The 15,767-nt window shown below is 39.9% G+C and overlaps 1 protein-coding gene across 1 annotated transcript in view; it reads right to left on the bottom strand.

The window, feature by feature from the left end:
- The window catches only part of LOC124711664 (protein PAT1 homolog 1), a 121,712-nt gene that overhangs the window by 78,819 nt on the left and 27,126 nt on the right, over positions 1-15,767 (bottom strand). The window contains exons 3-4 of the mRNA XM_047241855.1: positions 11,404-11,711; positions 9,367-9,519 (exon numbers count right to left, since the gene is read on the bottom strand). Coding sequence (XP_047097811.1) covers positions 9,367-9,519; positions 11,404-11,711 — 461 coding nt within the window. The remainder of the gene's footprint in view (positions 1-9,366; positions 9,520-11,403; positions 11,712-15,767) is intronic.

Genomic DNA, 15,767 nt, shown 5'->3' on the forward strand with positions numbered 1-15,767 from the left:
TGCAGCGGTGTACCGTAGGTCTCTAGAAGAGTGAAGCGTTCCAAAAGATTGGAAAAGGGCACAGGTCATTCCCGTTTTCAAGAAGGGACGTCGAACAGATGTGCAGAACTGTAGACCTATATATCTAACGTCGATAAGTTGTAGAATTTCGAAACACGTATTATGTTCGAGTACAATTGACTTTTCTGGAGACTAGAAATCTACTCTGTAGGAACCAACATGGGTTTCGTAAAAGACGATCGTGTGAAACCCAGCTCACACTATTCCTCCACGAGACTCAGAGGGCCATACACATGGGCTCCCAGGTAGATGCCATGTTTCTTGACTTCTGCAAGGTGTTCGATACAGTTTCCCACAGTCGTTTAATGAACAAAGTAAGAGCATATTGACTATCAGACCAATTGTGTGATTAAATTGAAGAGTTCCTAGTTAACAGAATGCAGCATGTCATTCTCAATGGAGAGAAGTCTTCTGAAGTAAGAGTGATTTCAGGTGTGCTGCAGGGGAGTGCCATAGGACCATTGCTATTCACAAAATAAATAAATATATATATAAAAAACAAAGATGAGGTGACTTACCGAACGAAAGGGCTGGCAGGTCGATAGACACACAAGCAAACACAAACATACACACAAAATTCTAGCTTTCGCAACCAACGGTTGCCTCATCAGGAAAGAGGGAAGGAGAGGGAAAGATGAAAGGATGTGGGTTTTAAGGGAGAGGGTAAGGAGTCATTCCAATCCCGGGAGCGGAAAGACTTACCTTAGTGGGGAAAAAAGGACCGGTATACACTCGCACACACACACACATATCCATCCACACATACAGACACAAGCAGATATATATATATAGAAACATTCCACGTGGGAAAAATACATCTAAAAACAAAGACGATGCGACCCACCAAACGAAAGCGCCGGCAGGTCGACAGACACACAAACAAACACAAACATACACACAAAATTCAAGCTTTCGCAACCAACCGTTGCTTCGTCAGGAAAGAGGGAAGGAGAGGGAAAGACCAGAGTACGCAAAGGAACTTGCCCCCCTCCTTGGAGCGGTGTACCGTAGGTCTCTAGAAGAAGGTCTCTTTCCCTCTCCTTCCCTCTTTCCTGACAACGCAACGGTTGGTTGCGAAAGCTTGAATTATGTGTGTCTCCCATCCTTCATCAAAGACACCAACCACTTTCTCGAACGCCTGGAATCCTTACCCAATCTGTTACCCCCGGAAAACATCCTTGTAACCATTGATGCCACTTCCTTATACACAAATATCCCGCACGTCCAGGGCCTCCCTGCGATGGAGCACTTCCTTTCACACCGATCACCTGCCACCCTACCTAAAACCTCTTTCCTCATTACCTTAGCCAGCTTCATCCTGACCCACAACTTCTTCACTTTTGAAGGCCAGACATACCAGCAATTAAAGGGAACAGCCATGGGTACCAGGATGGCCCCTTCGTACGCCAACCTATTCATGGGTCGCTTAGAGGAAGCCTTCTTGGTTACCCAGGCCTGCCAACCCAAAGTTTGGTACAGATTTATTGATGACATCTTCATGATCTGGACTCACAGTGAAGAAGAACTCCAGAATTTCCTCTCCAACCTCAACTACTTTGGTTCCATCAGATTCACCTGGTCCTACTCCAAATCCCATGCCACTTTCCTTGACGTTGACCTCCACCTGTCCAATGGCCAGCTTCACACGTCCGTCCACATCAAACCCACCAACAAGCCGCAGTACCTCCATTATGACAGCTGCCACCCATTCCACATCAAACGGCCCCTTCGCTACAGCCTAGGTCTTCGTGGCAAACGAATCTGCTACAGTCCGGAATCCCTGAACCATTCCACCAACAACCTGACAACAGCTTTCACATCCCGCAACTACGCTCCCGACCTGGTACAGAAGCAAATAACCAGAGCCACTTCCTCATCCTCTCAAACCCAGAACCTCCCACAGAAGAACCACAAAAGTGCCCCACTTGTGACAGGATACTTTCCGGGACTGGATCAGACTCTGAATGTGGCTCTCCAGCAGGGATACGACTTCCTCAAATCCTGCCCTGAAATGAGATCCATCCTTCATGAAATCCTCCCCACTCCACCAAGAGTGTCTTTCCGCCATCCACCTAACATTCGTAACCTCTTAGTTCATCCCTATGAAATCCCCAAACCACCTTCCCTACCCTCCGGCTCCTACCCTTGTAACCGCCCCTGGTGTAAAACCTGTCCCATGCACCCTCCCACCACCACCTACTCTAGTCCTGTAACCCGGAAGGTGTACACGATCAAAGGCAGAGCCACGTGTGAAAGCACCCACGTGATTTACCAACTGACCTGCCTACACTGTGACGCATTCTATGTCGGAACGACCAGCAACAAACTGTCCATTCGCATGAATGGACACAGGCAGACAGTGTTTGTTGGTAATGAGGATCACCCTGTGGCTAAACATGCCTTGGTGCACGGCCAGCACATCTTGGCACAGTGTTACACCGTCCGGGTTATCTGGATACTTCCCACTAACACCAACCTATCCGAACTCCGGAGATGGGAACTTGCTCTTCAATATATCCTCTCTTCCCGTTATCCACCAGGCCTCAATCTCCGCTAATTTCAAGTTGCCGCCACTCATACCTCACCTGTCATTCAACAACATCTTTGCCTTTGCACTTCCGCCTCGACTGACATCTCTGCCCAAACTCTTTGCCTTTGAAGATGTCTGCTTGTGTCTGTATATGTGTGTGTGTGCGCGCGCGCGCGCGCGCTCTCGAGTGTATACCCGTCCTTTTTTCCCCCTAAGGTAAGTCTTTCTGCTCCCGGGATTGGAATGACTCCTTACCCTCTCCCTTAAAACCCACATCCTTTCGTCTTTCCCTCTCCTTCCCTCTTTCCTGACGAAGCAACCGTTGGTTGCGAAAGCTAGAATTTTGTGTGTATGTTTGTGTGTGTATCGACGTGCCAGCGCTTTCGTTTGGTAAGTCACATCATCTTTGTTTTTAGATATATATATATATATATATATGACCTTGTGGATAACACTGGAAGTTCACTGAGGCTTTTTGCAGATGATGCTGTAGTATATCGCGAGGTTGTAACAATGGAAACTTGTACTGAAATGTAGGAGGATCTGCAACGAATTGACGCATGGTGCAGGGAATGGCAATTGCATCTCAATGTAGACAAGTGTAATGTGCTGCGAATACACAGAAAGAAAGATCCTTTATCATTTAGTTACAATATAGCAGGAAACAGTTAATTCCATAAATTATCTGGGAGTAGGCATTATGAGTGATTTAAAATGGAATGACCATATAAAATTATTCGTCGGTAAAGCAGATGCCAGAGTGAAATTCATTGGAAGAATCCTACGGAAATGCAATCTGAAAACAAAGAAGTAGGTTACAGTACAATTGTTCGCCCACTGCTTGAATACTGCTCACTGGTGTGGGATCCGTACCAGATAGGATTGATTGAAAAGAGAGAGAAGATCCAATGGAGAGCAGTGCGCTTCGTTACAAGATCGTTTAGTAATCGCGAAAGTGTTATGGAGATGACAGATAAACTCCAGTGAAAGACTCTGCAAGAGAGACGCTCAGTAGCTTGGTACGGGCTTTTGTTGAAGTTTCGAGAACATACCTTCACCGAGGAGTCAAGCAGTATATTGCTCCCTCCTACGTATATCTCGTGAAGAGACCATGAGGATAAAATCAGAGAGATTAGAGCCCACACAGAGGCATACCAACAATCTTTCTTTCCACGAACAATACAAGACTGGAATAGAAGGGAGAACTGATAGAGGTACTCAAAGTACCTTCCGCCACACACCGTCAGGTGGCTTGCGGAATATGGATGTAGATGTAGAACGTACTTTTCCTAAGTACAATTTTGTAACAATAAAATTTATTTTTGTAGTAATTTAAATAAACAATGTATCGATAAAACTAAAAAAATGTTCTTAATGAAATATGATTTGTGGAACTTCATTACACCTTGAGACCTAACATCCCTGTGGGGGACATCCCTTTGTAGGACAAGTAGCAATGAATGATTTTTTTTTAAACATTTTCCTTGTGTTTCTAATATTACTAATAAGCAAATTATGGAAGAAAATATAAAAAAATTTAAATAAAAATTTTCTCGGGACTGAGGAGATTAAGCATGTAAGACCTTTATGGTTGAAGATGCAAATCCCTCTATGGTGATGGTTTTATTAGTTTTGGATTATTCATGAAGAAACTAATGAAAAATTCCAAACCATGCCTCAATGTTTAAGGTGTCATATCTCCTGAACTATGCTCATACAATGATATAATTTTGCAGGTACATTCAGTGGTATATTGGATACCATCCGCAAAATGTGTTACAAACAGAGATATTAGTAAAGAAGTAATCAAATCATACCTGATGTTGAAGTTTCAGTGCACAAACTGCAAAAATTTAATGACTGCTAAACTTTTTCCTTCAATCATCTGTGACAGATCTTGGCATGAAAAACTTTTGGAAATGTTTGAAATCATGCATGAAGTTTTCTGGAAGTTGCTAAGTGCTGTCATTCTCAAATACAGGATGAATATCTACCTATATCCGGATCCCGCTCAAGCTACTGTTGGATCTGGGTGCTGACGAGTCATCTCCATTTGGCTCAGTCCTCCCAACACTTTTCTTCCTCCACTTGCTACCAGATCACACTTCTCCTTTCCACAGATATTCTCACTCCCGTTTTCCATTGTGTTCTTGGGCACCGTCTAGGTCTTTTTCCATCCATCTTTAGTTCTCCCATAATTTTGGGGAGTCTCTGCCCATGCATCCTCTTAACATGCCCGTACCATCTTAATCTCTTTTTTTCCAATTTCTTATCTCATACTTTCTTGTTTAAGGTCCTTTCTAATATCTAAATTCATTAGTCTGCCCATTCTTGTTTTTCCATTAACTGCTCTGAGAAATTTCATTTCTCCTGCTTGGAGTATGCTCCAGTCCCTTTCTGTCATTGTCAATGTTCCTCCTTCATAGGTGACAATAGCGAAGTAATAACTCTTATACATAAGGAGTTTTGCTTTTTCTGGAACTTCCTTATTCAGAATCAGGTGTTTTATGGTTTGGAAGAAATTGCCTCCCTTCTGTAACCTCCTATTAATTTCGTTGGTTATTCTTCCATCACCAGATGTTTCACTCCCTACATAAGTGAAACTGTCAACCACTTTCAGGGGTTCTCCATTCAAAGTAATATTTCTGTTGATCCCTTTGTCTCTTCCAAATACCATTAATTCACTCTTATCTTTATTTATTTTTAATCCACACCTTTTCATTATTTCCTTCCACGCATCAAGTTGTAACTGTGCATCTACCTCTTTATTGCCCCATATTATCATATCATCTGCAAAACTCATCTTTTTGTCTTTTTCTTTTACTGTATCTTTAACTGCCCTATTCATTTCCTTGTCTTATTACGAAGTATTAAAAGTTCCTCATTGGTGTTCTAATTCTGCATTTGTGTCCTCTGTGCAATGTCTTTATTACATCAATGTATCCATCTTCTATATCTATCTACTTCATTTCTTCCCAAAATCTTTCCCTGTTAACTGAGTGAAATGACTTCTCTAAGTCTATAAAAACCATTATCAACCTTTTGTTATACTACCAACTTTTTTCCATCAGTTGACGGACAGAAAATATCAGTTCCTAAACCCATGCTGTTCTCCACTAAGCTCCTTTTCTATCTTTTCACTTATTCGATTTAGTAAAATTCTTTCAAAAATCTTGGCTGTATGATTCTTAATTGTTATTCCTCTGTAGTTTTTACCAAGTCTTTTACTGCCTTTTTTGAAGATGGGAACAATGTCTCCTCTTCTCCAATCATCTGGTATTGTACTATTTCTCCACAAACTTAATAGTTTCTCTATACAGCCCCTGTATTCCCACTGGACCTGCTGCTCTTATGTCCACTGATACTTCATCAGGTCCTGGGGCTTTCCCCCCATTCATGTTCTTTACAGTTATTTCCATTTCTTTCCACATAATTTGTCCTAATTCTGCTTCCCAACTTCTCTCAAAATCTCGATTATTTGTTGTTTCCTCGTGTACCTGCTCCTCAACGTTTAAGAGTTTCTTAAAATGTTCTCTCCAGAGATCTTTTATATTCCATGGATCTTCAATCACAGTACCATGAATGAATATACTCTGGGTAATTTGTGCGCTGTGAGTTACACTGCCATAAGACATAAAAATAATTTGTAACTTTAATATTTGACTCACAATGTCAAACATTTAACATAAGATTATATGTCTTAATGAGCAGATGATGACAGCAATTCAGATTTTTGATTTTGGTCTATATTTGCATGAAACACTAAAAATCAATTTTCTGTTGTCCCTGGAAGCTCTCTGACAAGTAATTTGCAATGGGGGCTGGGTGAACATTTTAGTAGTTTAATAATATAGATGTTACTCCTGATTTAATTTGTAGCAGTTGAATAGAAGTAAGCTTGCATAATAGTGAATAAAAGAGGAGAAATGCTGTTACTGCTAGCGCAATTCGGAAAAGTACGGAATCTTGGAAAGATAAAAAAATAATCCAAAACATGATGATGATAACAATAATAATAATAATTACAGAGCAAAAACAGAAATTCAGTAGCAAGTGAGTAATATCACTGCAGTATTCAGCTTCTTAATATTGTTTCATGAGACTTATGGGAAAGCTATCACAATATTGTTTCATGAGACTTATGGGAAAGCTATCACAGGGAAAAGGAAGGAAGGAAGGAACGAACGAAGGAAAAAAAGAAGGAAAATTAAGGTTTAAAATACGGAAATTCCATGTCCTTTTCACGGGAATTATCCCTATTTGTCTCAAGCAATTTTGCAGATGTGGATTTGAATCCCATTCCTCTCAAATGTTAAGCTCAGTGCCTTACCAATGGGCCACTTCGCTAGTCGCAAAATTGGCAGAGAGAGAGAGAGAGAGAGAGAGAGAGAGAGAGAGAGAGAGAGAGAGAGGGAGGAGGAGGAGAAAAGATAATTTCATGTGAATTTGAAATACATTTTCATAAGTGATAGTGTTTTTTTACAGATCTGCTATATATATTTGCAGAAGTACATATAACTATACTTAATCTAATATTTAAAGAGTGGTATCAGTAAAAATAACCTTATAGCATGTTGCAGATATGTTGAGCTATTGCTAGGGACAAAAACATTTATGCAGTAGTTCAGCTTACAAACTTGCAATTTTTAAGAGGACATGTAAGCACACTGCAATCTAATTGAATTTTCTCATTATGAGTGTATGAAGGGCGATCTGTTTTAATTGTTAAAAACCATTAGTAAGCCGAGATTGCACGAAATACTTTTAATACAAGACAACTGGTTTCAACAGTCTTAGCTGTATCTTCAGGTCTTAAACATTTTTTGTAGTGAAACATGTTCATTTTACACTGACCTCATGCACAAGATGCCAAATGGATAAAACTCAGCACCTTCTTCTGAAAGTGGATTTTCACTTTTTAGTATAAAGAGCATTCAAAAAGAAACAAGTCAAATCTGGAAATCGCAAACCGGTGACAGGAGGGTAATATCGTGGCGCGTCTAACGAGGTATGGTTCCGACCAGAGGGTGGAAGTGCACAGCCCATCGCTAGAAGGCACATGTGCACGTTACGTGACTATACAGAGCTAGCAGCAGCACGCATCAATCATCTGACGTTGCCAGTGGCATTGCAAACAATGACATGGAGGCATCAACAGAAGAGCAAAGAGGTGTTGTTCATTTTCTGATAGCGGAAGGAGGAGGAGGAGGAATAGACATTCATCGATGAATGTCATAAGTGAACAGCAAACACTACACGTCCCTTGCAAGGGTCAAGGCGTGGTACAAGCACTTTGGGAAGGACGGGTGTCATTAGCCAATGATATCATCCAGGTGGTGGATGCACTCAGTACCCAGGACTGCCGAGTGACAGTGAAAGCCACAGCCAACATGGTCAGATTGAGCGTCAGAAGTGTTTACGCCCTCATAAAGGTACAACTGCACATGCATAAAGTGTGTGCCCAATGGGTGCCCCACAGTCTTCAACCACACCAGGAAGCATGTTGAATGGCCCACTGTCTTGCTCATCTGCAGTGCTATGCTCGGGAAGGGAATGCATTCCTGGCACAATGGTGGCTGGAGATGAGTCATGGTGTCATCACTTCGAACCAAAATTAAAACAACAAAGTCTCCAGTGGAATCATCCAGGGTCACCACCACCAAAATAGCCAAGGCCATCCACAAAAGTGCAGGAAAGGTTATGTTGACGTTCTTCTTTGACAAAGATGGCTCCCTTCTGATTCACTTCCTGCAGCACAGGACAGCAATGAATGTCCAGTGTTACCTGCAAACTTTGACCACCCTTTGCGAAGTGATCAAATCAAAACGACCATGCAATCTCACTCCTGGGGTCATTCTGCTCCACGATAATGCAAAGCCTCATATGGCCGACACAGTTGTGGCACTCCTGTAGAAAATCAAATGGGAGGTTCCCGGCCACCCTCCACACAGTCCGGACCTTTTGCCTTGTGATTACACCATTTTTGGTCCTCTTAAAAAGACTGTGAGGGGCAAATGATTTACCTCGGCTGACAATGTGCAACTGTACACGCAGAACTGGTTAACACCACAGCCCTGGGAATTTCATGAGACAGCCATTCACCGCCTTGTATCACAGTGGAACAAGTGTCTCAACAGCCAGGGTCAATACTTCTAACATACAGGTACTGGTTTCTGTAATTATGCCTCCAGTTTGTTTCTTTATGAATGCCCCTTATGTGTGTCCAGCATATGTAAACAGATGTGCTATAGTGTACATATTTGTATTGTGTAACAGGCATCTGTCAGCAATATGTATAAAGACATGGGCTTTTGGACAAGATGCTGTGTGCTTTTAAATATTTTAGCGATGACAAATGTTTATAATGTGCTGAGTTTTATCCACTTGACATCTTCTGCTTGAGGTCAGTGTACAATGAACAAGTTTGACTACAAAAAATGTTTAAGACCTAAAGATGACAGCTAAGACTTTTGAAACCAGCTGTCTTAAATAAAAAATATTTTGTGCAATCTTGGCTTTTGATAGGTTTTTACCTGTTTTTAACACTGCAATCTTGTCGTCGTGTCCGCAGCCCAAATTAGGACAACATTTGGGATTGAGCTTCCAGGTACAATAACTGTGTGATAGGAAGAAAAATGCAAGTTCCTCAGCTAAGACATTATGTTCAAGTTATTGTTTATGTGCCTGTCAATGGCTCCACTGTATGGTGATTGATTGTCTTTGTTCACTCCATTGTCTGTGTTTCACTCCAATTTTGAATTTTCAAACTTACTTACCTTCCCCCCTGGCAGTGGTTTTGGGGAAACAGTGGTGGTAGCTGTTTGAAATGTGAGACCATCCAACTTTCCAACACCCCACATGGAGAAACTTGATGGAGACATGTTATTGAAAGCACCCAAGTCTGCAACTTTAGGAAAGTTTGCAACATTCTGTGAAAACAAAACAAAATAACTAATGGTCAATATTAACTGATTGTTTTGGTTACTACATAAATTTATTTTTATGGAACATCTTGGCTTTTCAAAACAAAGGTTAATAATATTTCTTCTCCAGACAGATTACCAATTAAATAAATTTTTGGTGTATCATATGCAAGTAAAAAAAAATAAGTTAAAGAACTGACTTATTTTTTTACAAATCCAGTCGTGGACCACAAATGTCTATTAATCAGGCTAAAAATTCCAGTCAGTGATGACCATCTTCAGCCCTGGATAAATGCAGTATACTACACAGTTCATGTCACTGTGCATTTTGATGGTACCAATGTTATGGACTGTGTAATATACTGCATTTACTCAGTTGCAAAGATGGTCACTGATTACTGAAATTAATAACCTGCTTAATAAACACCTGTGGACCATGACTGGTTTTATAATAAAATAAATAATTCCTGGCTCACTGGAGAAACCTACTGTTGCTACTTGTTAAAGAAATGAGCTCACTTGATTGAATGATAAATCACATTATTACTTCTTATGCTCTCCAAAATTTTCAAATCTGTTAGCTGTTATTGACTCCAATGACTTAGTTTTGATTCATTTACTTACACCAAATAAATTTATTGATGGTACACTATATCACACAAATGAGACATGAAGACTTAATAACAGCTTACTATAATGTGCAACACAAACTGTCAGTTATATACTACACATTGGAAAATGAGATGAAACATTTACACATTCCCTTGACCACATTTGAGGGTGTAATTTTAATTAAAAATTATGTCAATACTGTTGGATAATAATATGGAAAAATATGGACAACAGTTTCTAAGAACAGTGAAATCATGGAAAGGATTAAAATTTTTGCTGGTCTAAGATCACTAATGAACAATCCACTCACTCACTGTGGGCAACTATGACACTGACAGTCCTGCAGAACATAACATGGCTAACTTTACTGGGTGCCTCCAAACCACACAATCTGGATTTGTCACACTGAACTGTGCAGGGGAAATTTCTCCCTAGAACATGGTTCAAATGGCTCTGAGCACTATGGGACTTAACATCTGAGGTCATCAGTCCCCTAGAACTTAGAACTACTTAAATCTAACTGACCTAAGGACATCACACACATCCATGCCCGATGCAGGATTCGAACCTGTGACTGTAGCGGTCGCGTAGTTCCAGAATGAACTGCCTAGAACCGCTCGGTCACTGCGGCCGGCTCCTAGAACATGTATTTGCTTCTACAATACCCCTGTTCTTCACTTGCCCTCTTTCCATCCTCCTTTCCCTTTCACTGTTTACTCAGTCCCATATCCTTTACCCTGAATGAGCCTCTCATGCCCGATTTCTTCTCTCATCTACTCCTATCAACTTTCCACCACGAAACTCTTCCCGATTTTCAATCTCTTACAACTACTCTGCACCCTTTCCTCAATCCCCTAATACTTCCTACTTTCTGTGTTCCTGGCAGGACAACTATACCAATACAGCCCCTGCACCAAGCTACTTGTTCCACCTTGGCATTATCTTTTTCCTATCCCTCATCTGCCCTATTTCTCTCTTTATATTCATAACAAGATAAATTTTGGTTTCGTGTCTGTACATTGCTCATGCTTGAAGTATGTGGCAAGTAACTATCTTTTCTCCTCCCATTGTTTGCAATTCACCCAGGGCTTTCTGGTGTCAATTAAATAATAACTAAAATACTTACAAGCAATCTCTGGCATCAAAGAACAAGCAGATACACAAAGAATTCATCTGGACTTTACATTACTGGCAGAATTTCATTTTGACTTGCCATCTATCTTTGTGCATAGCAAGAACTGCTCAGGATACAAACAGAAGTTTAGATCTAATATTCACCTCTAAATGATTATTGTGTTGATGAGATTCTGATGCATCTAGGTCTCCATTCTCTAAAACAACATCATCTGTTCCTAGATCACCTTCATCTTCCTCTTCAAGCATAAGATGGGCAACTCTAGCCTCAAGATCAAAGTCTTCTGAGGAATCAGAATGAGGAAGCGACTGTGTGCGAGACAGGGGCTGGTTGTGTCGAGGTGTCGACGATATAGGCCCTGTTGCTGCACCCTCACTTCCATGAATAGCGAGTCTAGACTGCTCAGCCAGTTCTGCCAGTTTCTCATGGTCTTCTTCCCAGTCTCCTTCTGCTACAAAACAAAACAACACAATCCTGCATCTTATGAACTTAAAAATATTCATGTGTGACAAATTAGCCCATGATGAATGTAGAACCAAATCCTGCACATAAATATTGTAGCAAGCATTATCTGTGCTCCAGTTTATGAATTTGACTTAAACCAAAGCAAAATATTATTAATAATTCTACAATGGCACAAATCCCTCATTCCAAAAATTGGCAATAAAGTAATGAGAAATTTTAATGCTAAAGCAACCCTTTTTCATTATGTTTATCCATTTTCTGTAATTTTGTATAATAAATACTGACGAGAAAGGTACAACTGAGGAGGAGGAGGAGGAGGAGAGAGCGATGGAATGAGGGAAAGGGAGACATACGTGCCTCAGTGCCAGACTAAGTCCATGTCTGCTAACAGGTCACCAGTTTTGACATCAATGTTACTGTTTATTTTTTATGCAGTTATTCAGCTGACACAGTGAGTAAAAACTGTTTCTCCTATGGGTGTATTGACTACATTGTGATTTATTTGCTATTCTCGTTCTCCTTCTTTTGACCCAGCTCTTTTTTTTATCAGTTCACTATCTCTAATGTATTATTCATCAGTTAATTTCACAAGACTGTTTGTAGGAGTGTATGTTCTCCACATCTTACCATCATTTAACAATTTCGGCAACAACTTTCTTGAAATTTATCTATGAGCAAAGTGTTGTGTTTGGCTACGATTCATCAATGTTAAAGATTCTTCTAGTCCACCGTATGTTGTTCACAGTATATGGTTGAACAAGTGGGCTTTAAATTTATGCACTAATCAATGATAATTTTTACTGTGGATGTCTCATTTGTGTGTGTGTGTGTGTGTGTGTGTGTGTGTGTGTGTGTGTGTGTGTGTGTGTGTGTGTGTAATTTGGGATGCCTTACTTGTATCTTATCATCTTATTCTGCACCGAGCATGTGACACAAGATCTTTCTCCCTTGCCATACTAGTTCGGCAAATTATGTTTGAGATGGGTAACTAATATTATTAAAAGATTTCGTACAGTGTAAGACAAATCAACTAAATCAACACAGGCACCACAGATAATTGAATAACTGATCTGCCACAACTGAAGAGGGAATATTCAAATCGTCTTAATGAATGGAGTAGTTCACCAATGCATCTGACCACTACATCATCACACATCGAACTTACAAAATGATTTAGTCACACATCAAATAGGTAATACTCGGGAGCTTAATGTATTTGAATTTGGATGGGGGAAAATATACAGAGCGCTTCTACAAAAACACTGTAGTAACTAGGCCTGGGCTTTGTACACAACTGATAAACGCCACAACAAGTCTGCAAAGTAAACATAACGTTCAAGGCAGAGGTATCAGTGTCTTCAAGTCATAACTGGTTAAAGGCACCGATGCCTCTACTTCAAATGTAGTATTTACTTCAAAAACATTGCATAGCTTTGTCACTTAGTAGCACCAGCAGTCAGTTGAAACTGGGTAGGAATAAACAAACTACCAGTATCTTGTCATGGCATACAGAGAGATTTTTCAGTGGTCCCAAATGATCATGTTACAACACACTGAAACCTGTGCATCAATGGGTCCATCCCTCAGTGTTTTGCTGCTGCTGTTGTGTTAACTGAACAACCTGATTTTGATCATCTTCGCCACTTTGTTCGACTGCATGTTATTAATACATCACACTCGTCTACAGAAGACAGCAAATGTTGTCACAAGTTTGATCATACTTGTCACTACAAGTGACCCTCATTGATTTGCAGCATAAAAACTGTCACTCCTAATACAGCAAACTAAGTGCATATGAAAGGAATAGACCAATGTTTTCCATACAGTACATGTCTTTTACAACAAGGAAGAAAAAGAACTGTTGCAACATAACATACAATCAAAATCCTGTCTGCCTACATAGAAAGCCTACAGGTTGACTAGACAGCTTCAGTAATGACCACCAAAAATTTCCTTGTCAAGTGTATTTTATCTGTAGAAAAGTTTTGGTGTACCATATTTTATGGTTTATAAGACACACCTTCATTTTAAGCATTTTTTTAAATTACAATTTTACCATTTTTATTATTAAACGGCAAAGCCAGACTAAAAAAAGTTCTTCATTTTTAAAAGCGAACTGACCTTTAAAATCTCTGAAAATTGTCAGCTGAATCTTCTTCTTCTTCTTCTTCTTCCTCTTCGTCCTCTTCATATAAAAAATGGTCTCCACTACAATCGAAAGCACTAATTATGCTGCACTTCTTGAATGATTTTCCGAAAGTCTTATCACACGCTAGACCATGACTATTTATCCACTGGCACACTTTTTTGATTGTAGGTCATTTTAAAGCTCCCTTTGGCTTGAGTTCATGTTAGGTTTTATCCATCACCCATTTGTTCCATTCTTCTTTCATATACATTTTAAACGATTTATTTATCAACACATCAAGAGGTTGAAATTGTGAAGTAAGTCCTCCCGGAATAACAGCTAGCTCCATATTACCCTGTCTCAATTTCTCTTTCACATAATTTTCCAAAAAACAACTAAATTGATCTGGCACATGAAGAGAACTCTTCTTCAAAAAACACCTTTGCTTCTCTCCCACACACTGTTAATCCATGATTTCATACCGGCCTCATCCAGCCAACGATTGTCTACGTACATTGACACCACCAGTTCGTGATATTTCAGAAGGTTCTGGCATTTTTTTGCACTTGAAAATGATCATTGGATTAAGTTTGGTACCATCAGCACAACACGTAGTGCGTTTTTTTCATGTCCACTAGTCTGTAGTTACAGTTTCAGCATCTTTCATAGCAACCATTCAGTTACTCGGCACATCAAATGTCACATATTTGCTATTCAGCTTAGTTCCACATTCATTTTGTTTCAATGTTGAATAATAAAATGATAGGAAGATAAAATTCTCTCTTCAAACTCTTGTAGCTTTTTCTGAGATATTTTGGTTTTCATTCACATGTTATGTCCGTGACACTTCAAAAATCTGTAGCACCAATCAAGTCCACCCTTACAGTCTATCAAGTTCCACTGCAGCACTAGCTTACGAGCATCTATTTACATAATTTTTATATTAATTCCAACCGCATTCTGATGGTGTCCTTGAACTCATTTTCTAGTTTTACCCATTTTGTACTCAGTCCTCTATTTGACACATTCAGTCTTCCTAATTTATTTTGGTTTTTCTTCACTAGGCTGCCAATTGTGAATGGTTTTTTTCTGTTGGTAGAGAGCTGCAATGCCACCCAGCTGCTCTATTTCCATGTTGGTCTGCATATGCTACTACTTTCAATTTAAAGCCCACATCATGTTAATACCTTTTATTTTTTTCCATTGCAAAACTAGCTACTACCAAAAATATTGTACTGTTATGGTAACAAAAATCACTTTAAATTCAAGTTCACTGGCACTGTACACTGCAATGACACAGCAAAGGCTAAACAGTGTTCTGGGTTTGTGATGGTGGGGTGAGATGAGACAGTGTTAGCAAGCTTGTGAATCCCCGGAACTCATGTTGAGTCCAATGTTGCCAGACAAGAGAAATTATTAGAAGAAGAGAAAGGTTTCCTGTGGCACCGAATATATGGCCATTTTTAAGACTGGTGGGAGTTTTAAGTCAAACACTTGATATTTTTATTCTAATTTCTCGTATAAGATGCACCTGAATTTTGGAGGCAATTTTTTGAATCAAAAAGGTAATTTCTCGTATAAGGTGCACCTGAATTTTGGAGGCAATTTTTTGAATCAAAAAGGTGTGTCTCATAGACTGTAAAATATGGTATTTTTGAAATATCAAACAAGGGAAACTCCAGTAGAAATATCAACAATGAAGGAGAAGACAGATTTCTCCTTACTGTAAAGAAGACAAGCCAAGTTGGAGACAGGCACAATACACACACACACACACACACACACACACACACACACACACACACAAACACAAACACACACACACACACACACCCGAGAGAGAGAGAGAGAGAGAGAGAGAGAGAGAGAGAGAGAGAGAGAGAGAGAGAGAGAGAGAGAGAGAGAGAGAGACTA

This window comes from Schistocerca piceifrons, chromosome 8 (genome assembly GCF_021461385.2).
Source record: "Schistocerca piceifrons isolate TAMUIC-IGC-003096 chromosome 8, iqSchPice1.1, whole genome shotgun sequence".
Lineage (NCBI taxonomy): Eukaryota > Metazoa > Arthropoda > Insecta > Orthoptera > Acrididae > Schistocerca > Schistocerca piceifrons.